This window comes from Anguilla anguilla, chromosome 5 (assembly GCF_013347855.1).
Source record: "Anguilla anguilla isolate fAngAng1 chromosome 5, fAngAng1.pri, whole genome shotgun sequence".
Classification (NCBI taxonomy): domain Eukaryota; kingdom Metazoa; phylum Chordata; class Actinopteri; order Anguilliformes; family Anguillidae; genus Anguilla; species Anguilla anguilla.
The window spans coordinates 17557769-17585447 of record NC_049205.1 but is presented as its reverse complement, the minus strand read 5'-3'; the positions used below and the strand labels follow the sequence as shown (position 1 = coordinate 17585447).

General features: G+C 44.8%; 1 protein-coding gene across 2 annotated transcripts in view; it reads right to left on the bottom strand.

Annotated features, from left to right (window-relative positions):
- LOC118227067 (guanine nucleotide-binding protein G(o) subunit alpha) overlaps positions 1–27679 on the bottom strand; it is a 114229-nt gene that overhangs the window by 4368 nt on the left and 82182 nt on the right. The window contains exons 4-8 of one of the 2 annotated variants that reach the window (XM_035417181.1): positions 25903–26063; positions 18990–19118; positions 16496–16625; positions 10329–10482; positions 8480–9389 (exon numbers count right to left, since the gene is read on the bottom strand). In XM_035417181.1, the coding sequence (XP_035273072.1) occupies positions 9202–9389; positions 10329–10482; positions 16496–16625; positions 18990–19118; positions 25903–26063 (762 nt within the window). In that variant the 3' untranslated portion in view covers positions 8480–9201. Of the gene's footprint in view, positions 1–433; positions 588–8479; positions 9390–10328; positions 10483–16495; positions 16626–18989; positions 19119–25902; positions 26064–27679 lie in introns of those variants that run through there. The other variant, XM_035417180.1, reaches the window with a different exon arrangement.

Genomic DNA, 27679 nt, shown 5'->3' with positions numbered 1-27679 from the left:
AGGTATCGACAGTGGCGACAGTGTAGCATAATGGGTAAGGAGCTGGTCTTGTAACCTAAAGTTCACAGGTTGGATTTCTGGGTAGGCCACTGTCGTTGTACCCTTGAGAAAGGTACTTAACCTGCATTGCTTCAGTATACATCCAGCCGTATAAATGGATACAATGTGAATATTATGTAAAAAAAAGAAAAAATTTATGTTGTGTAAGTTGCTCTGGATAAGAGCATCTGTTAAATGCCTGTAATGTAGTGCAACAGTAACCTCTGCCATTCTACTGGGCATGCTCTCTTCCAACTTTTTGGACACGACCGGAGCACGCCTTCATGAGGAATTTCAATCGCCAGTGCCCAAAGCCGAGTTTGGGACAGTGCATAGTACCCTCCTGTGGACACGGTGTTTATCAGAGGCGTATGAGGTTCAGGTCATCGCTTACCTGTGTACTCAGGGAAACAGATGCTCAAGGGAGACTTCTTGATCTTTTCAGCGAACAGGTCTTTCTTGTTGAGGAAGAGAATGATGGAAGTATCAATGAAGAATTTGTTGTTACAGATGGAATCGAACAACATGAGAGACTCGTGCATGCGATTCTGCAGTAGAGAAAAAGAGAGGGAGGAGAGAGGAGAAGGAAGCAAGGGGGTAAAATGAAGAGAGGAGGACAGGGAGACAAGGGACAGATTGTGAATGGGGAAGAGGGAGAGAGAAAGAAAGAGAAGGGGGAAAGGTTAGCTTCAGGAAGATAAAAAAATAAGGCAGGAATGGTTAAATCCAAGTGACAGGCTTAGACCGAACCCACACCAAAAAGCATTAGTCAGGCCAGGCACCAGTCAGACAGAACAGCAGCAATAAAAGGCAGCAATGGCCAAGTGAGGCTTCCCTTACCCCCCAGTAGGCAGTGCGGTCACGTGACTTAGCTGAACCAACCGAAATACCTTATGCTCCACGGCAACACTCTTCTATTGGTCTCAAACAGCAGAAATTGACAGGATTTGGCAGCTCCATAATTGAAACCTCACTTGCCCATCACTATGACAGCCGGGATTTGACGTCAGTACTCATTAGTCTCACAATAACATAAAGTACGCTCCGAGTACAGTTCAGGGGAATGGGGAAAAAAATCAAAGTGTTATCGGTTGATGGTGCGTTCATGAGTCTGACTCCTCGGGGAAGACTGTGTTAAAACATGTCATTGCTGTCATTTCCAGAGACTCGTTCGGAAACAGACTCCCTGAAATAACTGTGTGTGCGTGTGAGTGTGAGTGTGAGTGTGAGTGTGTGCGTGTGTGCATGTGTGTTCATATCCTGTAGAGGAGAATTCCAGCTAGAGCAGGGAATGACGTCACAGCAGAAGATAGAGAGAGAGGGGAGGGGACAAAGCAAGTAACCAAACACAATATACAACCATTAGGATAGATATAGTACTCTCATATTAACTCCTGCCACCTACATCATCCCAGAGAAAAGCACATCATAACGCACAATAATAACACTGCACATAATGCTGTCTCGTTAATCTCTGTCTCTTGCACACGCATACACATACGCAAAACAGAGACCGGCCAATCCATGAACAGTAACAGGAGCTGAGGACCACCAAGGATGCTGGGCTGAAATGCCGACACAAATTGACTGCTCGGTCGTCTCGGTTACCATGATCACACACCTTGAGCCTACCAAGGGAGGAATGCCTCCCCCGTTGATGAATTTGATTTGATTGGATTTGAAACGTGTAACATCATTAGAAGGCGGAGCAAAAGCAGAGAGAAAGAGTGTGGCCACGGTTTATCACCGGGCATGTGACCGTGGAGATAAGCAAACTGGAGTGATGACATCACATAGAGTGGCATGGGTGGTGCAAACCATCTATGCCCCCACCCATCGCTTCTCCCCCAGCCTGTTAACACAACACTTCCACACAGGAAGGATGAGTGGGAAAGACTGCAAGAGATAGAAATTAGGGGGGGAGAGAGAAAGAGAGAGAACAAAAGGCAGATGGAAGGGAGAGAAACTAATAAATAAGACAAAAATGAACAAAGGCATTGATCTGGCACTTTATTAATTTCCTTCTAATAAATATTTAAGACCACCAGTCAATAAATAATTACAGCAGTGTGAAAATTAACAGACTGACTTTAACGTAAAAAAAGAAGAAAAGGCATTTAAGACACTGTGGTTCTGTGGATAGGAGGGGGGGGGGGGGCTGTACAGGAATAAATGACCATTATGGATGTGTGGAGGAGGTCTGGTGGGGGGTGGGGGTGGGGGGGATGGAGGGAGGGAGAGGGGTTCATGGCTTAAGAAGTGGATGACTCCTTAATTATAAAAAAAAGCAAATCTCAATTGTCAAATACTCTCACTTAAATATAATTTAAAAAAACAAAACATAAATGGGCAATTCCACTTGAATTCAGTCAGTTCGTTTCATTAATATAAATATCCTCACAGAATGCAAGGACATTTTTCAATTCATAGAACTGATTTGAATTTAAATGCAATCGACCCCAACCCTGTCTGCAACCTTTTAGTAAGACAAAACACTTTATGCTATAGGGAATAACATCAACTACATACTGTAAGATCATGTGTGATCAAAAGAAGCACTGGTTTATTAGTGTGTGCCTAGAAGCTGGGAGGACTTATCTCACGTCAGAGTATCAGTCCGCTCGTGCTCTTAATACCATAAGGTAACCAGCCTGACAGGTCAGGCTAGCTGCTGGCTAACTGATACTAGTGACAGAAATCTGCGACAGGCAGGAATTCCAAAATGGCTCTCCAGCGCAGTGGCTACTAGGGTTAGGGAGGAAGTTTTCATAACTGGTAACTTCAGCAACAACTTCAGTATCATCTTCATCAACCGAGAATGGTCTTGACTCTAATTAGATTCTTTTAGAAATTTTTAATGAGACACTTTTAATGCCTGGGGGGGGATTATTACCATTAACACTCTTAATGCCACATTATATCAGCAACTGAATACGAAGAATGAATATTCCACGGGTGCTAAAGGACTTTAAATCAGTGAGATGAGTACTCAGACAGCTAATGCAAGCTAACTCTCTGTAATTTGCTGTGGGATGTGATTCCTTCTGAAAGCGGTTACATGTTATATTGATTGCTTTATAGACCTAAACAGTCCTGAAAGTGTGGAAACCTTGTCATTGAAACTAAACCATTGGTAGAAAATGGTGAGTTCAAAGACAATGCAAATGCAAGGAGCCAAATGTGCACCAAAGCCAAATCTGTTTCAGCACAAAATTATGGAACTTAAGCAAATTTTCAGCAACATTAATTAATCAACAGTCTGCCTGGCACAAAAGCCAGCATTCACAAGGGTATGATGGACTACGGAAGGGAATCACTGCAGTAGAGCATAGTGGACTGGAGTGATACATAAGAGATTTACTAACTGAAATTATATATATTATATAAATGCTAAATTATAAACTACGGCTGGATTAATATGCAATCCTGATTGGTTGACAGCAGTGCATTACATTTGTTTATGTAAACACTTGGCTTAGTACCCAGTTCTGATTGGCTGAGAGGTATACATTCTTTTTTTTATAAACACTCAGCTGTGAAGCAGTGCAGGCAAAAGCTTAATCATGCTTCTAAATTAATGCGCATCAACAGTCTGATTTGATAACACAAACATAGACACTGGCCTTTTTTTGCCATAAGCCAACTGTTACAACAGCCTATCACACTTGCAGCAGTGTTAAGGGATGTGCCCAGCCAGTGCCAGCTAAAGCATAATCGGCTTGTTGTCCATGAACGACTGTACAAACTAGTAAGTCTAGTTACTGTATAGCTTGATTTAGGGTTTCTAACTGTCCTGTAAGATACGGAATCATCCCGTAATTGGAAATGACAATAGGTGTTCCATATTAAACTCACATTTTGTCCTGAATCTTTACAGTTCAACCTGTTTTGAATATAATGCAATAGTTGGCTAGCTAGCTATCCAGAATAACAATCTAGCTTAGCTATCCAGTATAACAAGATCATTTTGACTAACAACCAAACTGAATTTCAATCTTAGTTAGGTAACGTGAGAGATGGCGAACCTAGCATGAATCCAGTTTGCATTCTAACCTGAGAGGGACTGGAAAGACACTGTCTACACTGTGTGACCAAACCATTTTAAAAAGCAAGACAGAGTAAATTTGATTGAGTTACAGTTTCATGCAATTTTCTTAAATAATGTACCAGCCAAAATTGGTGCTAATTGTATGGTATATGAGAAGGAATTATTTTACTGTAATAGAATCATTATTTTCAAAGTATCATAAGATTAATGACAAGGTTTGTGCTTACCAACGGTCCAAATAGTTTGTATGTACGTATGTGTCTTAGATATAAACCACTCCATGCCAGTGCATATAAAGGAATATATGGCACTTCAAAGTGGTTAACAGTCACCACCCTGTAGTGCCATATGCCATGGTTTACATCTTGCATCTTACATACATACACAGTGAGCTCCATTATGTTTCGGACAGACATATTTTTTTTTGATCTGTACTCCATAATTTTATATTTATAATCAAACAATCACGTGGTTAAAGTGCACATTCTCAGCTTTTATTTAAGGGTATTTCTATACACTTTGGTTTCACCATGTAGAAATTGCAGCACTTTTTATACATAATTCCCACATTTCAGGGCACCATAATGTTTGTGACGTTAATGTTATGTAAATAAAGATATTCATGTTTAGCACTTTGTCGCACGTCCTTTGCATGCAATGAGTGCTTGACGTTTGTGACCCATTGACATCTCCAGGTTTTGAGTATCTTTTCTGGTAATGCTCTACAGGCCTGTACTGCAGCCATCTTCAGGTCCTGTTTGTTTCAGGAGGCTGTTTTCTCCTCAGCATATGAAACGCATGTTGGACTCGATCAAGTGAATGACTTGGCCAGTCATGAATTTCCCAGTTGTTGGCTTTGAAAAACTCCTTTGTTGCTTTAGCAGTATCATTGAATCGTATCATTGTCTTGCTGTTGGATGAAGCGCTGCCCAATGAGTTTGGAGACATTTTCTTGAACGTCAGCAGATAAGATGCTTTTGTATACTTCAGAATTCATTCTGCTGCTGCTATAAGCAGTTACATCATCAATGGAGATAAGTGAGCCAGTACATGTTGCAGCCATACATGCCAAAACCATAACACACCCACCATTATGTTTCACAAATGGGGGGGGGGGGGGGGGGGGGGGGGGGGGGGTGCTTGGGCAGTTCCTTTAGGCCTGCACACGCTGCTCTTGCTAACACTCTGAAACAAGTCCATTTTGATCTCATCTGTCTTTTTTTTAGAACTCTGCAGGTTCTTCCAGGTACTTCATTGCCATGTTTTTTAAAATTTGTCCAACAGGTGTTTGGGGGTTTTTCTTCATTATGATGGGAATTATTTGGTCATCAACTGTAGAGGTCTTCCTTAGCCCACCAGGCCCTTTGTGATTACTGAACTTACCAGTGCTCTTTCTTCTTTAGGATGTTCCAAACTATTGATTTAGGTAAATTCTGAATGTCTCTGAATGTTTATTCTTATTTCAGTCAGGACAACTCACTTACTAAAATATTTACATGAGTATGTAAATACATTTTTGGTTTGGCGCTGAATGGATCAGTTTCATGCATTAGTGCATTACTCTATCTATCAGTCTATACATCTCTCCTACTAAACAGGAGGAATATCGGAAAACCCCCCAGTATCTAGAAGCAGATCCAAACAGCAGGTGGTGCTGGGGTGGTGGGGGGTGAGCACAATTCTGCGCAGCGGCAGTGAAGCATGCAAAGCAGTGCAGGCAAGCAGCAGCACTGAGAGGTCTGATTGTTGGTTTAAAAAGGTGTTCCATTGGTGATGTGTGCCTTTGACTGGATGAGTAAGAGCAAAGTGTTGTGTGTATGCAAACGGTTGATTATGAAAATGCGTGAGTATGCGGTTACTGGGGCCGACCGATTGGTCGGCTGTAATTAGAGTTTCCTGACAGAACTTGCTTTGGGCATCCCATACGTGCCGCTCATTTCTCAGCCTCATAATGGCTTCCTTGACTTTCATTGGCACAATTCTGGTCTGTATATTGAAAAATGCCAATAACAGACTCTAAAGGCAATCAAAAGCCTAGAATACTAGATATTGTACCTGCTCTAAGGAAGCAACTGAACACACCTGACTAATCAGAAATACCTGTGAAGCCATTTGTCCCAAACATTTATGGTGCCCTGAAATGGGGGGACTATTTATAAAAAGTGTAGTAATTTCTACATGGAGAAACCAAAATTTATATTTAAAAAAACCCTTTAATAGAAGGTGTGAATGTGCACTTTAAGCACACATAAATAGTTTATTACAAATCTAAAATTGCAGAGTATAGAGCTATATCAAGAAAAAATGTATTTGTTCCAAACATTATGGAGCTCACTGTGTGTATATTTATTATATATTTGATATTTTATACAGTATACTGCTTATTCTTGTTATATCTACTTTTAGGTTGAATAAAAAATACAGTATTTGTCTTTAGTCTATCCATATCTTAACCACGTGTTCATAATTTGCCTGAATTTTTAAATAGCTATTATAGCCATTTGAAACTTATCTGTGAAAGTAGCTTTCTGTGTGACAGTACAGACCGCCCACCTTCTCGTGAGTGACTAATCTTTGTGCCTGTCTTTGCCGAATGCTGAATGGCTGCTGGTGCTTATGCTCATTCTGTATGAGAGATTAATTAGATGGCCATACGCTCTTGATTTAGGAGACCTCCTTACGCAGGCAACACACGTGTTGCCGCTGCATACGGAAGCAACCTTGGCCACATGTTTTATTACCCACAGTCCCCTGGGGAAGCAAAACATAAGGCTATGCTATGCTCCAATACAATATTGCTGAAAGGGTAAAAATAGCAGATATCAAGGGACCTTGAAATACAGCATGTGTAGTTGGTTTTCAGTCATAAAAAAGTAGGCTGAAAAACAGGGTTAATGTGTTTCAGCTTGCATTTGTCCTTTCTTATTTGAGAAATAAGAAAAATTCCTCACTGAGAAATAAAAATATTGGCACGCTATGCAAACACAGAGAGAAAGCTTTTAGTATCACACAAAATTAACATAATGTATGCCATACGATCTTTGGCACTAAAATACATGTTTTTTTTGGCCGCGAGGGGCAGTGGCACTTGCATTCGGGCCGAAGGGTCACGTGACGATTTCGTGCTCGGAACCGTCACGCGCCACGCGGTAATGTTGGCACCTGTCAAGGAGGTGAGAGCGGTTGCCATGGAAACACCCATTCCGCCCCCGCACCCGGAGGTTGGGTGCACACGCAGCGCTCAGGTCTGCGACTGCTAATCGAGGAGTGTGCGCAACAGCGGGGCAGAGCGCGATGCCATGGTGACATTTTCTAAATTCCTCCCAACGGGCCTCCGTAATGAAGACCTACACAGCTGCTCCCCCCAATAAACAGCTCACTGATAAATAAAATATTGTTCGCGAGAGCTAAAGGCTCGTCAACAATGATAATGCGCAGCAGGTAGGCACTGGTCACATTGTTTGTCCACATGATCACCGCTACTCGAAGTGCTTCGTTTACCAAAAACCGTCTCGGGTGAAATCCTGACATTACCCATAATGCAAAGTGAGCATAGCCTAATAACTGGCTTCAAACCCGCAAACCTGTCTGCTTGCCAGCCTTGTTATCCACTGTTTAACAGTATCATCTATACATGTAACCAAGTGAACTCACTCAAGAATAAATGACCCATTCGCCAAGTAAATTAACACGTGAATATTAATTATTATATTATTAATAAGTCTTGCAAATGAACAACTGGGTATGTGCACGGTGGACAGTTAAAATAAACCAAGAACATCTACACACTTGCATTTTCGAAGGTATGATCCTCATACAAGGCAACATATTCTTTAATTATGCATACTTTCTGTCCACAAAATATCAGACTTGCACACTAAACACTAAAAGCAACAACAACACAATAAAAGCATGATTATTTTCAGTAGTCTCAACTTCCATAGTGTTATACTAAAATATATAACAGTTTCCTGCATATTCTGTCTCTTAATGGTTCGTTTTATCAGTGGCACATGTTCATATCCAGCGATCATATTTCCTACTCTTATCAAAACGACTTCATTTTTCTGCTTCCTGTTTGATAAGCTGCAACCCTAATCAATGTCTGGTCCTAACTGGCCACACCACTGGATACTACTGTCCCTTGATGATTCAACCGGTCATGTGACCACCACGGAAACTCTGACGTTCATTGCAATATGACAAGACACTGTACTAAGAGCTACAGGCTACCGGTCCACAAATATTATCAATAAATAATGGCCAATTTGACATTTTTCAACCGTGAATAAGTGCTGTGCTGACTGAACTGGTCTCTCTTCCCTGTTAACTTGTATTTTTCATAATTAATTACTATTCATGATATTAAAGTTTTTGGCACGTTTTTGAACCCATTTCAACACCTTATTTCAAATAACAGCTCGGTATGGCACTAAGGTCTTTGAAAGTCTTTGAAATAGGTTATCGATTCCTTTTCCCGCTTTGTATACAGTGGTGTAATCTGTTTTGGTTTTACTGATTGTTGTCATTTCTTCCCAATTTTGGCAGATTTCTCAGGCTAATTGTTAGTTGTTGTCCTGCGTAATTGTTGGATGAGATGACAGAGAGGCGGGGTCAGGGAGGAAGTAGTGGTGTGGATAAATAATCGCATTGTGTACAAACCTCATACTCTGACATTTCTTTTTCTGGGAAGTGTAAGGCATGTGACTACCCAAAAGCACCTCAACTCCAGAAAATGGCAGCATCCCAGAGATTTAAGAAAAGGCCTAAATGTGCTATTTTTTTCAAAGGTCTAATGCTTTGGTAGCAATATCTTTACAGTCAGAATATTTGGCAATGCTTGCATGGCAAGAAAACTCTCAGGGGATGGGGGTGTGGCAGGGGTGGGGTGATGATGGGAGTGGGTAATAGGCTGTGGTGATAGGGGTGGAGCATGTGGGTGGGCGGGTAGGAGATGGACCCTCGCTCACACGTGAGTTTGGCAGAGGCCACAGCCCCGCGGGATGTTGGCGAGTGATGTCATTGAGGGGCGGAGGGAAGGAGAGGTTCGAAAGAGGAACAGAGATAAAGACGGGCGGTTTAGAACGGCGAAGCTGTCCAGTGAAAGAGCCGTGTCAGTACAGGCCGCAGCCCCGCAGGTTGTTGGCGATGATGACGTCGGTGATGGCGTCGAAGACGAACTGGATGTTGTTGGTGTCCGTGGCGCAGGTGATGTGGGCATACACCTCCTTGTTGGTGGATTTGTTCTTGCTCTCGTACTGAGACTGGATGTATGCCACAGCCTCCATGAAGGTGTCTGGACCTGGAAACGAAAGAGAGGGAGAGAGAAGGAGAAAGAGAGATGGAGAGACGAAGGGAGAGAGAGTGAGGGAGACAGAGAGAAAATAATGGAAGGAAGGAGCAGAAGAATGTCCAAAAGGAAGACAATGGAGGAGAGGGGGATGAAGGTGGAAAGAGTAGAAGAAGGAAGATGAATGGGAATATTCGAAAAGTAGAAGAAAAAGCAGAGAAGAAGAGGAGGATAAAAAAGAAAAGCCACAGAAGAGGAGATGAAAAAAGAAAATACTACTGTTAGGATCCATTCATTTTTTCCTTTTTCAAAAATTTTCAAAATATTTGTATTTTTGTAAAGAAGCCTCAGATTTCCCTATGGCAGTTGCGGCCATCAGGAAAGGGGGCTGGGCTCAGATGGACTGTTGCCATGGGAGACTGAGTTAGGGCGTGTGTGGGGGGGACTCATTGCTTGTCTTGGCTCTATGGGTTGGCCAGGCAGACTTGGTTGATTAAAACAAGCATGAGAAGACGCTCTCGGTAATGGTGGGGTAACTCTGGAGAGAAAGGTTGGCTGGGTAATTTCTGCTGCAGGCTTCAAACAGCGATTTATCCGGGTAGATCATTTCCACATTTTCAAAACCCCAACCCCGGCAGTGAAAAAGAATCCACGCCATGAGGACGGAGCCCTGTTAGAGCAGTCATGAATTCCTTGTGATCAGCTTCACCTCATCCACAGTGTACATTATCCTCCTAGAATATGCATTGCAGCTATTTTTTGTGTCAGAACATGAGCTGAGGTAGGATTTAATTGGCTAATCACACTGGGGGATTATTAGGTGGCCAGGTTGCCAGGACTCTGGGACCCCCCCCCCATCCCCACCCTCACCCTCCTCTGGCCCCTGGTCTCCTTGTAATTCATCAGTGGACTTCTGCCCCACACACATTGATGGCCAGCCAGATGAAATACCTGTGTACTCCGGAAAGCAAATTCTCAGCGGAGATTTCTTAATTTTGTCCTGGAATATGTCCTTCTTATTCAGGAAGAGGATGATGGAGGTGTCAGTGAACCACTTGTTGTTACAGATGCTGTCGAAAAGCTTCATGGACTCGTGCAGTCGGTTCTGTGGACAGAGGGTTTGATATGTCATACGTACACATGCAGCCTCACAAGCATCCATTGAAATTAAAAGGATGAGGGACTAGAAAGGGAGAACTACAGAACACAAGGGATGCATTTGTTTCTAAACTACTAAACTGTAGCTACTGCTAGACTACCGTCTGTGAAGCACACCCAAATTCAGCACACGACACTTCCAGGCAACATTTCTGCAAATTTGCAGCAACCTAACTTTATGTTGCCAGAACATCACCAGAAACACAATCATTCTGTTGTGTGCCAGCTTTGTCTACAGATTTACAGCAAGCGGTATACTACTGAGTGCACTAACACGTTCTAAGTGTAAGGGTCAAAGGTCAGAGGTCAGTCTTCATGCACAATGCTAATAAAGGGCAAGCTGCTGCTAACCCCCTAGTACTAACATCTAACATGGCATTAACCTTTAGCCTTGAGGAGTTGGGGCGGGGAGGAGGTCGGTCATGCATGAATGTGCCATGTGAAAAAAATTAACCAAGGAGTGTTTGTGTTCCTTGAATTAATCCAGAGTTGGAAGCAGTCACTCTCCCATACGCACGTGAACCTTGCCTTGCTCTCTGGAGCAGAATGAGTCAGACATCGAGCACACAGAGCATGCAGAAATAAGAAGGTCAGCCAAAAAACGTAGCTCTACCCTACAGCCAATCATGTCGCAGGCAGAGCATTGGATAGCCAATAGCACAGTCGTGACTGAGTGAGATTTTCAGTGCATAACAATCACAAAAGGTATATTTTCCTGCTGGTTTTCCAGTACAGAGCAAACACTCAGATAATGAAGGAAAGACAGGAGGACTCAATTTGGCAAGAATAAACGGACTGGTACGTATTCTGAGACACAATTCATCTGCATAAGCTTTGGTGACGAAGAGCGAGAGGTAAGAGTCAAGGCAAGATTCAGATGCTGGAGTTGGACAGGTCAGAATCAGAGTCACACACACACACGCACACACACGCATGCACATACACACACACACACTCAAAGGGGAACACAAAAGAAAGAAAGTGCTGCTTTCAACTCCTCACTTTTCAGGGTAAATGTTTTTTTTCCACAAATGGTTTCATACCTGTGTGAGTGTCTGATGGACGGGCCCTCTCCACACCCAGGTGGGGTTTTTAGCGATTGGAGATTGGCTAGAGAGGGCAGTCCACGGTGAGAGATGAACAGGAGAAGAGCTGAGATGCTTGAAGAAAAGATGCGAGCCACTGAGGGGTGGGGGGGAGGGGGGAGGGGCCTGCGCAGGGCAGGGCCCGTATAGCGGGAACCCCCTTCACCCCCCCCCACCAGCAGAGAAGAGAGAGCACAGAGCAGGCAAGGAGGAGCCGGACCCCCCCAACACGGGGGATGGGGAGAGGCCAGTGACCAGGGAAGGCTACCGCTTCAGAAGAAAGAGTGCAGTAAATACTGAAGCTAAATCACATTCTGTAAAGCTCAGGACTGCTGCAGTGCAAGTTTATACGGTGCTTTATATTTCTAGTTTATGTTACTGTTTAAGTGGCAACAGCGCTGTCCTGCTCCGTTCCCTTCTTCACCAAGCAACCGTACAGACTCTCCCTTTGATTCCCACTTCCAGGTCGTGGATATTGCCAGCTACGAACTGACACCTACACTGTACAAATCCCTCACACCTTTCTTTCTGACGCAGTACATAACCTCATAACCAGTTATATACAAAACATTTCTTACCTCACATGTTTTTATGTCCCCATATCTTTTATTTTAATTGTTTATGAGAAAGCTTAGTGCTATAACAACTGTACTGATACTCTCAAAACAATTTCAATACTTTGATAAATATCATATTTTCATGGGATATACATAAAATAAACTGTCTGTTTTAAAGATCACTGACACACTTTAAAGAAGGAAAGCTGCTACATTACATATTTTTATGACAAGATGTCTCTCAGAGGCAGAACATCATAAAAATTAGGTTCTGCAGCAACATTATCATTAAATTCAAATAAGAGGAGAAACAATACTATTCACTTAAAAATAACAGCAATTCTGTTCCAAGTGAAGACATCCCATAATTTAATACTTAATATGGCGTGCACAATACACAATTGTGCACAATTCACATTTATAGACCAAATAACTAGCTCCTTTTTCTTTCATTCATTATATTTAGAAATGAACCAATTCAGTGGCTGCAGGATGGTAATTAACACTGACTTTGATACAGTGTCAAATTCCAACTTGCATAAATCACGCTCTCGTTGCATTGCCACGCCAACTCTTTTACATTTTTAACCTATCTGAAGTCATACAATTAAATATCCATGACCTGGGGGCGAGTGACATTTGCTGTTTACGTAATCTAAAGGTTACTGAATCCTCTTCCTATTCTTACCATCATAAATTATTCTCATGCACCGACTACCATTTAGCCAATAACTTCACAAAATCAAGGATGTCAGAGCTACAAATGCACAAAAGCTAATGTTAGCCACAGTCTCCAATTATACTCCTCTTTAAAGACTGGTTTTTCTCAAGATCACCTCATCTTCACTCAAGATGGTCCTCAAAAGCTCATTGCTCCTCAGTAATCCTTTCTCTACCCTGCTTTTAAAAAAGATCACTCTTTGCTTTTGCTTTTTTTTTTTTTTTTTTAAAAGGGCATAATTTCTACAAAGTAATGACAGTGATGACGTGCCAGCATTTCACCCAAGTCCCGTGAACAGACATGATTTTATGTTTATATATAATTATTAGAATTATTGAATAAATGGGAAAACTACAAGATACAACCTGGAGGCAATTTACTGTAAATCCCTCACAAAAACATAAAAATTTACTAAGAGCTGACAAGGAGTGCAATAATTTCATATCCACAAAAATATAAAATACAAAAATCATATAGGTATGATTGAGAAAGACACTGGATCTGGAAATAAAGCTTAGGTATTATTTTTAGAACAGCTCCCAAGATAAAAATAAAATTGTAATGCATTTCAGAGTAATACAATTAATTATATATAAAAAACACTTGTAAATAATATTTAATTGATTGTTCCAGATTGGATAAGTCCAGTACAGCAGAGACGATATAATATAATCTCAGATCTCCTAAACTAACTGCAAGACAGGCTCATAGTTAAATAACCCTTCAGTTTTTGTTGTGAACTTTAAAAGCCCAGATCTCCATGTCAAGCAGCACACATACTTGGATGGCTATTTTAGATAACTTTTTAACCATTGTTCAGTTCATAATGTCTCCCCTACTTCACAATTCTTTCAGACATTTTTACCAATTCATCTATATAAAACTGACAAATAAACCAATCTCAAGCTTTAGGCTTTTGTCCTTATACCTCTAAATCACATGAAATCCTTGACTATGTTAAACAACCTGAAATTAAATCAATTCCATGTCCTGGAAGTCTAAATTACATTTAATAAAATACAAAACCTTTCAGAAAATGCACATCACCCAGTGACCATTTTGATGTGGGCATTTCTGATGACAGATTGATAACTGCATCCAAACTAATCCAATTCTCAACCTCTGACTTTCCACTCACTCCTGTCTCCTTGGTGATTTCACTGTTATGCCCCATTACCTCTTCTTCATCCAGATTACTGTGTTTTACTGTGTTTTGCATATGTGCGTGTGTGTGTAAGGACATGTGCATGCGTGCGTGCGTATGTGCGTGCATGTGTGCATGCATGTGTGTGTGTGTCTTTGTGTGTGCATGCATGTGTGTGTGTGTCTTTGTGTGTGTATGCATGTGTGTGTGTGTATGTGTGTGCCTGTGTGTGATGTCCCTGACAGTGAGGACTCAAAGGATAGGTGGCAGTAGATATGTGAGCGGGAGTGGGTGATTCTGCCCCCTCTTATTAAAAACATTTATCTTGTACGGGCTCACATTTAGTCTCAGCAGATCAGGTGGAATGGGTGTAACCGAGGAGACCTGAGAGCAAGTTCCTTCACATTTATTATTTCTATAGATCAGTTTTATAATGTATCAAAGGCGTCGCTGTTTCATCATGATGGGAGAACAAAATATCATTCATAAGATTAAACAAGTTCGCAATGGAACTGAGAACCCACAATACATTACAGTGGTTAATGTAACAATGCTCGTTTTGTGAAAGTGTAGTTGGAAACACTGTAGATTATTGCTTTTTTTAGCGACTTAGGACTTAATCAGAAATTTAACTAGGAAAGATGTGCTCTGCATTCACTTTGTGTAATGAGAAATGAGCATGAAGCTACTGTATTTGCTCTGGGCTAATGCTTATGTGAGCGCTCAACCAAAGTCCATTCCTGATAGAATGGAAAGCTATTGTTGTGCTGGGAGAAAAAGCCACAGTTACTATGAAAACAGTTTGCTGCTGCTCAGGGACTAGAAAATTAATGTCACCCTTTTTGAAAACTTCCAAGTCAGACTACGAATAGAGTTGAAAGGAAAACAGGGACACAGAACAATAAGGGGATTAAATCACATCTTGCATAACCCAGGACAGTGCTTTGAACAAGTCAACAATGGCTGCGTTCACAGGGTCCAAAGCTGGAGCTCCCTGCAGAAAGTGAGAACCTTGCAGAGGTCAAAGTGTCACACTGGGGACAAAGGTCACCAGGTTAAATCACTGGTTAACTTTTACCTTAGTGTGAGAACCAGAAAGAATGACAGGAAATCCATGTTCAAGATTGAATACTGTACCTAAAAATTGTTCTTATGAGCAGTGAAGTGAGGAGATTTACATTTATTAGAGAATCTTGGACACACACAGAACTCATTTTCCCAAAGGGACCTTGTACTGTACGTCAAATAACAGGATTGAATTTCATGGTTTTTACTTCCATTGCTTTTTTTTTTTTTTTGCTGTTCACTAGATCAAGTTACTAGTCGGGTTAAAATTATTAAAGTATGCAGAGGCCACTCTTTGTATCCTATCACTCTGTGAAGTTCTGAAAAATTAAACCATGGGCTATCATGTTCGTCCGTAGTTTTAAAGTAGCTAGGCCTTCAGTCAAAAACACGGTGATGTCACTCTTTGATGGGATAACAGTGGGTATCATCTCTGTATCACAGTGTGCAGATAATAAAATGTTTGAAATCTCCTGACCACCAGGGCTCTGTCATAACAGCTTTCTTGGGACAAAACAATCTCACTGTCTATTGGCAGTGGCCTCACAAACCCTGAGAGCACCTGCCAATGAAGACAAAGTATAACCAGCAACCTCTGTGTTTTTGGCAACAGACTTGAATGACGGATATGCATAGTACTAAAATTAACATGCACACATGAGCTGTACAGCACAAACCATAACTGTGTGTCTGTATTGTGTACTGCAACTAATGTGTAGGCGTGTGTGCCTCTCAATATTACAGCTCGCTTTTAATCGTGTGTGACATACCTGTTCAATTTTTGCTCTACTGTATCTATACTATTTATCTACTTATTTATCAACCTTGATGTTGTATTCATTATGTGAATTGTTTTATTGTATTTTTATTTTGTGCTATTGATGTCCTGTTTCTTGTTCTGCATTTCAGACCATTTTCCAGAGAAGAGCATTAGAAATAAAGAATTCATTTTAATGCATTTATTTTAAAATATTATGTATATTTTGGGAGATATTTTTTAGATACACTTTAGTGCAGTTTCATTAGCGCTGCCCATTAATACAGACATTATTAATCTATGCATATGTGAATGCTATGTGTGCATAAATAGGACTGTATTTGTGTTTATGCCAGCTAGGATTTATAACAGGCTTCTGATGGGCTGACGATCATATTCTGGCATATTCCACTTTGGCCACCATGGATTTATTTTTCAATGGTTTGAATATATATTTCTACAGTTATGGTTGTCTCACGCACTAACCAGGTACGTTTGACTTACTGCCTTGGAGCAGACCTTCATCTTGCTGATCCAAAAAGACATGGTCTCACATCACACTGAAGAGAAGCAGTACATTATCAAGGAAAGAAAACATTGAAGTGAAATACAAACAGAGAGAGGGACTGACCGTGGTCTCGTCTTCGTGAAGCACCTGGTCGTACCCACTCAAAGCCACGCAGAAGATGATGGCCGTCACGTCCTCGAAGCAGTGGATCCACTTCTTCCTCTCTGACCTTTGACCTCCTACATCGAACAGCCTGGGGAGGGCAGCCAGTGCAGCGGGGTTATATTGTGCTAGCGCCGTTCTTCTAGCCTTGGTTATATGCACTTACAGTACCTGGATGAGCACAACCTGCTGAATGTCTAATTGTGACTTCATATAATGTAAATGTCATTGCGGAACGCAGCAGCGCAGAAGGTCAAGGTGAGCTCCACAACCAAGCCATGTGACACTCAATTCAATTCAAATCAAACTTTGTTTATAAAGCGCATTTTCCAAGGAATACCTTTCACAGCATACCCCACACCATACCCCACAAAGCCAGCCGAATGTGACAGTGGCAAGGAAAAACTCCCTGATGTCATGTAGGGAGAAACCTTAAGAGGAACCCAGCCCAGTAGGGGGAGCCCATCCTCCTCTGGCTGGCTCAGTTAATAGACAAGGCACGGCCAGCTCAACTTCCAGTCAATCTGATCAGTTCAGGGCAGGTTGTATGACACCGTCCTTTGTGACCAGACATACAGCAGCAAACCCCTGCGCAGCTTACTGCCATAGTTTCCAAAGGTCACTGCTGAGGCTTGGTCGAACAGAGTTTCTAGAATGCACAGTGCCCTGTTAGCGGGCTGCTGTTCCCAAAGCTAGCGGCCCACCAGCATTTAGCTAATTTTGCGCCACAGCGTTCTGCTGGCGCATAGTTGGGGAGCAACAGTCACGATGACTATCAGCTGAATGCAAAATGACAGGTGATTGGTCCTGCTGCTAGTGGACCACTGTGGTGCCGATTCTGTCGGGCTCACAGCTGTCACAGGTCGGGCCGATTCACACCAGGTCGCTGTTTGTTCTCAAACACTTGAGAGTGAGCAGTGGCACGCAAGAGAACGCACTGCGCTACACATTGAACTTCCTGGGAGTAGACTCCGCCAGCTATAGGTCTCTGTCTCTCCCTCTCACAAGCACATTGCCTGTGGTTATTCTCATGGGTGGTGTCCATTCTGTTTTAGCAGAATTAACACAGCATGCAGAAACCAGGAACCATTGTCTTTTAATTATAGGCTGAAAATCGGAGAAAACCTGAGCAGCAAATTAGAGTTTTCCATTAAGGTTATCATTTCAGGAAAAATGGACAGGCAATTGGCACTATTTGCCTTTTCTCTGAAACTCCACTGAGAAAGAATGATTGCTTCCAGGTGTGATATTGAATTTTCACAGTATTGCCTCAGCCAAACATGGGTGATAGGCACTGAAAATCTGTGTGCACTTGCATGTGTCTATCTTTCTGTTTGTGTGCATAAAGTGCTATTCGCATTGAACCAATATCATCAGAGAACGGGTAATGGAAGTATTACTGAGCATGTGCTTAATTGAAGCATTAGGAAGAGAGAGAGAGAGAGAGAGAGAGAGAGAGAGAGAAAGAGTGTGTGTGTGTGTGTGTGTGTGTGTGCACATGCTCGTGTGTGAGTGAGACAGCTAAAGAGAAAGAGAAAGTATTTATTGACAAAGAGATGCTCAGTCACTGACACACCCTGAGATGTAAAGTTAAGCAGGTGAAAAAGCACCCTCTACTGGTGGGAGAGTTCAGTCTTCCCACTGGCGAACTGAACTGGCAGTGAAATTGACATAACTGTCCAGCTGTCAAATGGTGCAAAATGGCCGCTGGACATGCCAAGCAGGGGCCAACAGTTTGGGTCTGCTCCTAAAACGATGGAGCAGATCATCAGGATGAATAATTCCGGGTCGAACCTGCCAGTCACAAGACTTATTCGTGTCCTGCTTTATTCGTTCGTGAAAACCAGCCATCCCGTGAAACCAGCACCCCAGCTCGTTACTCTGTGGTGCCGAACGCAGAGGGAGGAGATGGCTGAAGGCTCGGGCTGGCAGGCCAGGCGTTGGCAGGCAGCCCAGAGCGTGTGCGCACGTGAGGCAGGATTTTACACTTCATGCCTCACCAGGCCTTTTTTTAGCCCTGATCAGGTGAGCAGGTGGGAAACCAGAGCCTCTTTTCACCGCGCGGCGGAGGAAGCGTATGTTTGAGGTGCGAGATGAGAGATAAAAGAACGGAACGAGAGTGAGACAGAGCGCGCGGGGCAGGATGACTTGGATTTTTTTTTTATCAGCACTGTTTGACTAAAAAACATGAAAGAAAATCATCCATCGCTCTCGACTGTGATATTTAAAGGGAACTGTTTTTATTACCTATACGGTCCTACAAATATTGAAAAAATGACACTTTTGACGTTTTCGCTCAGAAATGGTGGGCTTTGTATTTCAGTGATATGTATTACATCACTTCCTGACAATTTAGGTAACATACCCCAACACTGGATGCACCAGCCGTAAAAATCTATGACACACACTCTATGGTTCTGGTTGGGTGGCAGGAAGAGGACGGAACGGGTCTCACCTGAAGTGCAGGTTCTTGAAGGTGAAGTGGGTTTCTACGATCCCGGTGGTCTTGACTCGGGTTCTGAGGATGTCCTGTTCTGTGGGCTGGTAGTCTGGGGCGCCGATCCGGTCTAGGCTGTCAAGGTAGCTGGAGAGAGAGGGAGGGAAGGGGGCGGAGAGACAGAGAGCGAACGCGTGAAGCACAGCCCAGACCAAATAAACGCGACGCGACTGAACCGTTTCAGTGTGCTGCAGTGAGGAGTTGCAGCAGTGTGAACTAACACGTCTCAGAACTCCCGATGCCGGCGCTTGTCGTTGCGGGCGATTCAAGTTGTCTAATGGCGGGTGGCAAGTTTTAGAACGTCGCGAAGAGTCGCGTGTCGCAGCTCGTTGGCCTGAACTGGCCTTGAGAGAAAGACGGGATCGGACCTGCACATGAGAGGATCACTGTCTGTAGTCCCCGTGTGTAATTGAGCTGCCTGCCCATTCCCGATAACTCAGGGTCCGGCTGCGCGCTGGACAAGCCGAGGCGGCTGAAAATAGAGTGTGTGGTGATCGATAGAAAGATGACAGACCTGCCTCTGACCTCTCAAATGAACATCTCTGTGTAACCGAGAAGAACAAACAAGAGGCAGAGCTGTCTGAGCAGGGTGTGAGCTCACAGTGTAAGTCATTTCCCGGAGCAGGACATTCAGAGATTATGAAAAACTATCAAACGGTCAACCCAATCAACTGGCAAGTCAGCCTGCAGACAGCTATTTCTTAAATGGCAAAGCCAATTAACTTCTTATGTAAACCACTGCTCCACACTGCTGCTCTGACCGCTGCTCCACAATGCAGCTCTGACCACTGCTCCACACTGCTGCTCTGACCACTGCTCCACACTACTGCTCTGACCGCTGCTCCACACTGCTGCTCTGACCACTGCTCCACACTACTGCTCTGACCACTGCTCCACACTGCTGCTCTGACCGCTGCTCCACAATGCAGCTCTGACCACTGCTCCACACTGCTGCTCTGGCCGCTGCTCCACACTGTGTCTCTGACCACTGCTCCACACTGCTGCTCTGACAGCTGCTCCACACTGCTGCCCTGACCACTGCTCCACACTGCTGCTCTGACCACTGCTCCACACTGCTGCTCTTCACATCGCTACTCCACACTGCTGCTTTGACCACTGCTCCACACTGCTGCACACTGCTGCTCTTCACACCACTGCTCCACACTGCTGCTCTGACTGCTGCTCCACACTGCTGCTCTTCACACCACTGCTCCACACTGCTGCTCTGAACGTCACTCTGCAGTGAGAATCATGTTGCGTCATCTGACTGTTATAAATATTCTGGAGCCTTGGGGTGGAGCCATGGAGGGCCCCAGCTGTCAGAGTTTTTTTTCTAATGGCTCTCGCTCTCTCTCTCTCTCACTGCCTGGTCTCTTAGTGACAGCCATGTCATCTCAGCTAATGACTGTCTCTTTAAATACCCGGGCAAGGACATACACACCCACCTGCGCACATGGTACACACCCAAGCAAACACACACACACACACACACACACACACACACACGCACATGCACGCACGCACACACACACACACACACCTGCTTGCGTAGAGACATATCAACAAACACCAATGCATATGAGTACACACATACAGTACGCATGCACAAACACACACAAACTCAACCTGGAACCTGGAATACTTGAACATATGCATGTACACCTGCTTGAACACAGATATATGTGCATGTAACCACTCACACACACCCACGCATACACTCAAACTCACTAGTCAGTTTATACAGAGACATATTGTTCTGTGCATCCGTAAACTCACATTACATTCCCTCTCTCTCTCTCTCACACACACACACACACACGACATGAATACACACAGAATATATGCCTGTGAGCTGGTACCATGTTTTCCCTCACAGATGGCACTCTGCTTTAAACTGGGGTGGGGGGGGGGGGTGTATTGCGGAGCAGCTGCAGGGTTTGGTAGCAGCCTTTTAACATTCCAGCACCACCCCGGGGGTCAAAGGTTGGGCGTCTGGCCGATACCACATCGCACCGTCCTGCAACAGCCTTATTAATCAACTCACATTGAGCCAAAGGCTGGAAATGCCTTGTCAGTGCTTATTTTATTTCTGATGGTGGTTTATGAGGAATATAAACGCACCGCCACACTATTCTCTTTATAACCAGGTAAGAGACTGAGCCGGGCTCCATCGGGACTGTGCGTTCCCGTGCCAGGCTCAGTGTAAGTGGCTCTGAGCCCAGAACTCAGACGCTCGTTATAAATCTCGCGCAGGGAACGGGACGCGGCGGACGCTGGCTGTTACTCACGTCTCCACTCGGCTGGCGGCGAGAGAGGGAGAGCGGCGGCAAAGAGAGAGAGAGAGAGATGGCGGAAAGGGAAGGAGAGAGCGAGAGCAAAAGAGAGAGAAAGGCTTGTCTCACCACTTTGTCAGATATCATTCCATGTGGTGGGCTGTTTGTCTCTCTCGCTCTCTTGATCACTCTTCTCTCTCTCCCTCTCTCTCCCCCTCTCCCTCTGGTGCATCCAGCATCCATTTACTTCTGACCTTATCCCTCTCTTTCCTCATCCCTCTCTCTGCCAGCAGCTACAGCCTGCAGCCACCTCCTCCTCTGCCCGCACCTCCACCTCCTCCTCCAGCGTTGTCGTGGCTAACCTGCATCTGAACTGGCTGATAGTTTTCCTTTACCAAGCTACAGCGCAGCAGCAAACTCCATCAAGCAAGTGCTTCACCGGTTCTGCTGAAGAATCACTTTGGCAGGGCCCGGCTCTGCTCAGGCTGTCACGTGCTAGCGTTAGCGTAGCATAAGCAATAAAATAAAAAGAAGAGGCAGCTCTCTCTTGCGCTCACAGCCTGTTATTGAGTGTCAGACCTGAAGTAGACCACGAAGGCTGTGAAGCTGCTAAAACACTGCTGAAATTCCTGCTGAGACACTGCAGTTAGTGTATACCTGTTTTATGCACACCCAGCTGTGCTGAAAGACCTGGCTCCCCACCACAGTGGCTAGTAATGACTTTTAGTGCCCCCCAGGGGTCAGGATTACTGCAAATGGCGCTCGTCCCTGTACAAGACTGGTTGAGATAATTATGTTGCTCAAAAAGTCACCCTTCTGACAACTGATAGAACCGGTCACTGTCTTCGTCTCATTCTATGAAATACACAGCTCAGGCTAGATATGAAGCCACAAAACTCTCCGATTTCACTCTCCTCCATTTCTACTCATTCTCCTTACGTTTAAATTGTCATCTCTATCTTTACTTCATCCCTTTCCTATTACCCCTGCTCCTTCCTCTCTCTCTCTCTCTCAAATCCGAAGCTTACATGCTTTATTGACAGAATATTACATACGGAAATATATTTGAACATAAATATGATGATTAATCAATAAATGTTGTACATAACTGACAACAACTATGACAACAACTCTCTGTCTCTCTCTCCCTCTCTCTCTCTCTCTCTCTCTGCATGATGAATTGTTTATTATCAAACAGACACTGCCAATACAAATTTCTGCCAGCTTTATTTGTGGAAGATTTGCATGTGAGCAGGTTTAAACTGTGGACCATCTGCAGCAGTTTGCTCTCCAGTCTTCAGGGCATGGTTATTTTCTCCTCCAGCAGAGACCTATGAAACTACTCTGGTAAATTTTAAAATGATGGTCTGGCGGGTAGCGCATCCTTTTAAGGCGCTGTCTCAGTGCAAGGAAAGGCCCCACGGTCTTGTAAGGAATTTATGCTGCGCCAGCGCTGACTGTGGCCAGCAGGGGGAGCGTCTCAGGGTTTCGGAATGACAGCGTCTCAACCCACACCAGCGACCACCTCCGGTCAAACAGCCACGCGCAAGTCAGACAGTTGAGCTGCGCATACAGCGTCTTCCACCGGTGCATGTTAGCGCAGGCCCGGCTAGCCAACCGCAGCGTGAAGAGAAGCTGTGGCAGACATCGTGTGCTTCGGAGGACAGAACGTTTTTGACCTGCGTCGTCTCAAACTGACACTGGAGGTTTCAATGAGCTGGGCTCACTGTGAACATGATTGGCCATTCGAAATCATGGAGAAAAAGCGGAGAAAGCATTAAAAAAAACTGTAACTCATAACTGTGAAAAATGATCAGCTGAGAAAATTGAGCATATCATCAGTAGTCAACAAAAGCCTCCATTACGAGCGACTGAATGGCCAAATAATGCCAAGCTGTTATTTTTAAAACGCCCCAGTACTAGACTGCAGCGTAAGCCTCATATCATATTCTCCTTCAGGAGCAACTCCTGCTGATAAGATATAAGATAAGATATACAGGGACATAAAGGCTGCCACTTCACCTTACAGTAAAGTGTGTGTAAAGTGAGCATTTAGCAGAGTAGATGAGTCACCTAACCTGTGATAGTACTGAAATAAGGCATCACACTCACGCTTCCTCCATCTGCTGAAGCGTTTATCATTGCTAATGTTATCTGAAGGTTAACTGTGGCCAGTAGCTGATCATCTCGGGTTGTTAGGGGGAGGAGTTTGCAGTGGGCGGTTTACCATGTGGACACTCCACTCGCCCAATCATCAATGTTTGATGCCACCTCGGGAGAGGACAGTTATGTGTTGCTAGATCCTGTGATGATGGCGTAAATCTTCCCTCTCGCTCTCCTTCTCCTCCGTCCTCCCTCTCTCCCTCTTCCCCCTTCCCCCTGCCTCGTTCCTCCCATCCATCCAGCTGTTGGGAGGTGGAGCTGGCGGGGAACGGGGTGGAGAGGAGAGGAGAGCCTCCGATATCTCAGCTGGAGAAGCTGTCCAGGGGACAAACAAAGACAGAACTGCTGAGACCCTCCTACAGGACCTAGGGCCTGGAGCCGAGCATGAGACTGCCACTGCACCGTAAGGCCCAGCCAAGGGAAGAGGCTTAACTCCTCCGTGGGGCCCAGTGATTGATGGACCTGCTCCACGGTGGGGCGCTTTGATGTGACGAGAACAGAGGCAGATCCAACTGCATCATGGGCCTGCGTTATGGGACAGGCAGCGCTACTACAGGGTTTGGTGATGGACAGTTACTTCTCCAGTGTGAAGCCCAGTCATCTCCACCATGAGGCTCAGACAGGAATAACTCCAGGCTCCAGTGTCCGAACGCCAGGACAGCAGACTTTCTGCACAGAGCCTTGTGGGCCGGGGTCTTACGATGGACTCCGCTCTCGATTGCTTCAGCAGAACCACTTTATCTCAGCCGGCTCACTTTGTGTTAAATTGGTTGCAAACTAAAAGGTCACTTGACTTAAGACAATGCATCACAGAGGACTTATCCAGGGCAAGTACTGCACATGTGAGTGATGAAAAAATAATGACTAAATGATGTAAAAAAAAAAAACTGTCTGTACAAATAGGAAAGTTCTTCACAGGCAGCCGGATGGCTCATCCTGGTAGGGGTGTGGATGAGCTCCATGGTTCGCTGCAGAATTTGTACAGTGCCAGTTCTGACTGTGGCTGACACCCCCACAGGGCAATACATAATGTAATTGCACTCTAGCAACCCCTGCTAGCCAACTAGATGCCCACAGGCTACTTGTTCAAGCTGCACATGAAATGTCTTCCTCCATTTTATGTCTGTGCAAGCCCAATGGTTGCAGAGATGGAAAGTCCAGGGGTCAGAAAGTCCTGCCATGTGTTTCTTCCACCCATGAACTCACCCAGCTGATTTCACCTATTAGTTCCACCTCCTGGCTGGAAGAATTGTGCTAATTAGCAAATCCAGTTGACTGGAACAAAAAACTACGGAGGAATTTTACTTTCTGAACCTGGATGGCTTTTCCACCACACTGAACGCTTCTGGATAAGACAGCATGACATCACCATGTTTCACAGGAGACAACATGCTTGTGTGTGCTTTCCTGCTTTTTTCCCCCACCCCCACCTCCCCTAAGGTATATATTTGTTGCTTCCCTCTATGTTTTCATAAAAAACATTTTTTAATCCCCTTTTATCCTTTGGCTTTTATTTAATGGTCCTACAGTGACCCAACCCACCCCATGAGAAGCCCCATTCCCTTCAGCCCTTCCACCACAGTAAGACAAAGAAATAATAATACTAAAAAACAAGCACACTTTCTTTCCCATAACAAACAAATGAAACAGAATTTACATTCACACCGACATCTACATATAAAGCGAAATGTGTGTTTAGACGGAAATGAAAATGGAAATATCAGCTCACATAAACTGACAGCGGCACTGGACGCTGGGGAATACAGCTGAGCACACTGTCTGAGTGAGGAAAAATCTGTCTGTATATATGACAATAAGACTACTGTTAGTGTAAGGACAACTGTCTCTTTGAGTGTAAGGACTTCTGTCTGTATCAGTACAAAGATGACTGTAGGACTGATGTAATCGAGCCAGTTACAGTGAACTCAGTTGGTCTGGACTGGATATGAACTGAGGATTGAGGGCATTAAGTTTGTGGATATTTCAGGCTTTGAGATGAGAGAGAGAGCGAGTGTTTAATCATTGATGAGTTCATATTGCGCGTGTCCTGGTTAAAGCTTTGACAGGTGACGGGGGCCTGCTGCGTTCTGTTTTTTTGATGTGTGCCGAGCTACTTGCAGATTTTTTTGAGCACACAAGAATCTCAGCAGTGGCTGACAGCACACAGCACCTACTGCCAGACAGACTGGCCAGCACCAATCCACCCATACACATATACTCAAACACACACACACACACACACACACACACACATATATATATATAAAAACACATGCAAATACCCACGTGCCCGCACTAAACAAACACACAAAAGTTACTGATCCACCATCCTGCTTTGAAGTACTAATTTACACAGCGGCTAGAGCAACCGAAACCACTCCTCTGGCATTCCAGCTGCATTGTCCAGCGCGGCCTGCAGGGGGCTCAGTACTCACTACTGGGCGGAGTCGTTGAGCTGGTATTCGCGGGCGCGGCTGAAGCACTCCTGGATGCCGGAGTCGGACCAGAGGCGGATCATGGCGCCGAGGAGCTCGGGGGAGTAGGGCTCCGTGTCCTCCATGCGGCTCACCACGTCGCACACCATCTTAGCGTCCGCCTGGATGGGAGAGAGGAGGGGGAGAGAGAGAGAGAGCCGCGGTGAGGTTCACGCCGGGAAGTCAGCAACCCTGCTCAGAGCGTAGCCTCACACAGCACAGAACAGCACAGAACAGCACACATCAGCGTGCTAGCATAGCTTTCACACTCAGGTATCCATCAGATCAGAGCACAGGGTCGTCAGGCGCACGCTAACGCTTCTTTAGCCGGCGCGTTCGCGGCATCCCCGTCCGCGCGACAGCGAGCGCCGTCCCGAGACGGCGAGGTGAGAATGTCCTGAGGGCTCTTGAGACCCGGCCGTCTGGGTTCCAAGGCCGCCGTGACGCGAAAAAAAAAACCCTCGCAAGCTGAAACATGTACGCGCACATACATCGCCGTGTGCGTAGCCTGTCCGTGTAGCGCTCGCAAGCCCCCGCACGCGTTGCGCCATTGCTCATTTGAGCTCAGGCGTGTCCCGAGAGGCCTGCCCAGGACAGTTTCTGCTGGCTGCACCATCCCTGCCGGACAGCGAATTCGCTCCAGCGCGCAGGCTGGAAATGCCCTTGCTGTTTGACCTTCGTGTGTAACCACGGCGACCTCCTCAAGAATCTCAACAGCTGAGGCGGGGTGCCGCAGAAGTGACAGTGACACACTAATCCTCTGACCTGTGAACCCTTGACCCCCCCCCCTCCCCCCCCCCACAGCAGCTGAGCCTGTCCCAGAGCCTCCGTATTCCGGTATTCCCACTATCCAACATTCCCACAGGTGGACACAGGGAAGAGCTGGGCGTGGGGAGGGGGGGGGGTGGCTGTTTCTCTATCTCTCAGATGAAAGGAAGGGGGAGGAGAGAGAAACAGAAAGAAAGAAAGAAAGAAAGAGAGGCAGAAAAGAGATTATTTATTTTGCTTTTCTGTAATATGCATAGGCTTTGGCAACACCATTGTGTGTCTGTCAGGCAAATAAATCAAATAGAAATTGAAGAGTGAGAGAGAGAGAGAGAGAGAGCAAGTAAATGAGCAAACCCCCACTGCAACCAACAGCCAATAAAGACAGAGCTGCATTCCTCAGTATGTGTGAGAAATACAAACAAATCATAGATTTTTCTTCCCCAAATTTAGAATACCCGATCCAACCGTGCCAGGAACACAACTCAGGAAAGAGGGAGAGAAAGAAGAGGAGGCGTCAGAAGGAGCTGTGACGCCCAGGCTCACAGCTTGGGTCTGTGAGTCCTTGGGCGTCTGGTCACCAGCCGCGACATCACACCTGCTCACTGTCGCCCCCTGCTGTCTGCCAGGATGTGATTAGCCAGGAGTAACAGATGATGATCGCTCTCTACACCAGTGCTTGTGCTTGCACGCACACACACAGACACACAGACACACAGACACACACACACACACACACACAGCTGCAGGGCACTGCAATCTGTTCACACACAAACAGTTGGACTGGAGTGTCAGAGAGAATCTTACTATTTCGAGGGGAACATAAATCGAGAGAGAGAGAGAACAGAGAGAGAGAGAGAGAGAGAGACAGATAAAAAAGCAAAACATGTAATCAAAAAGGTAAGAGGACAGAAAGACGCCATTGCAGAGGAATACAGGGAGAAGGAAAGTAAGATGGAAAAGGGAATAAGGA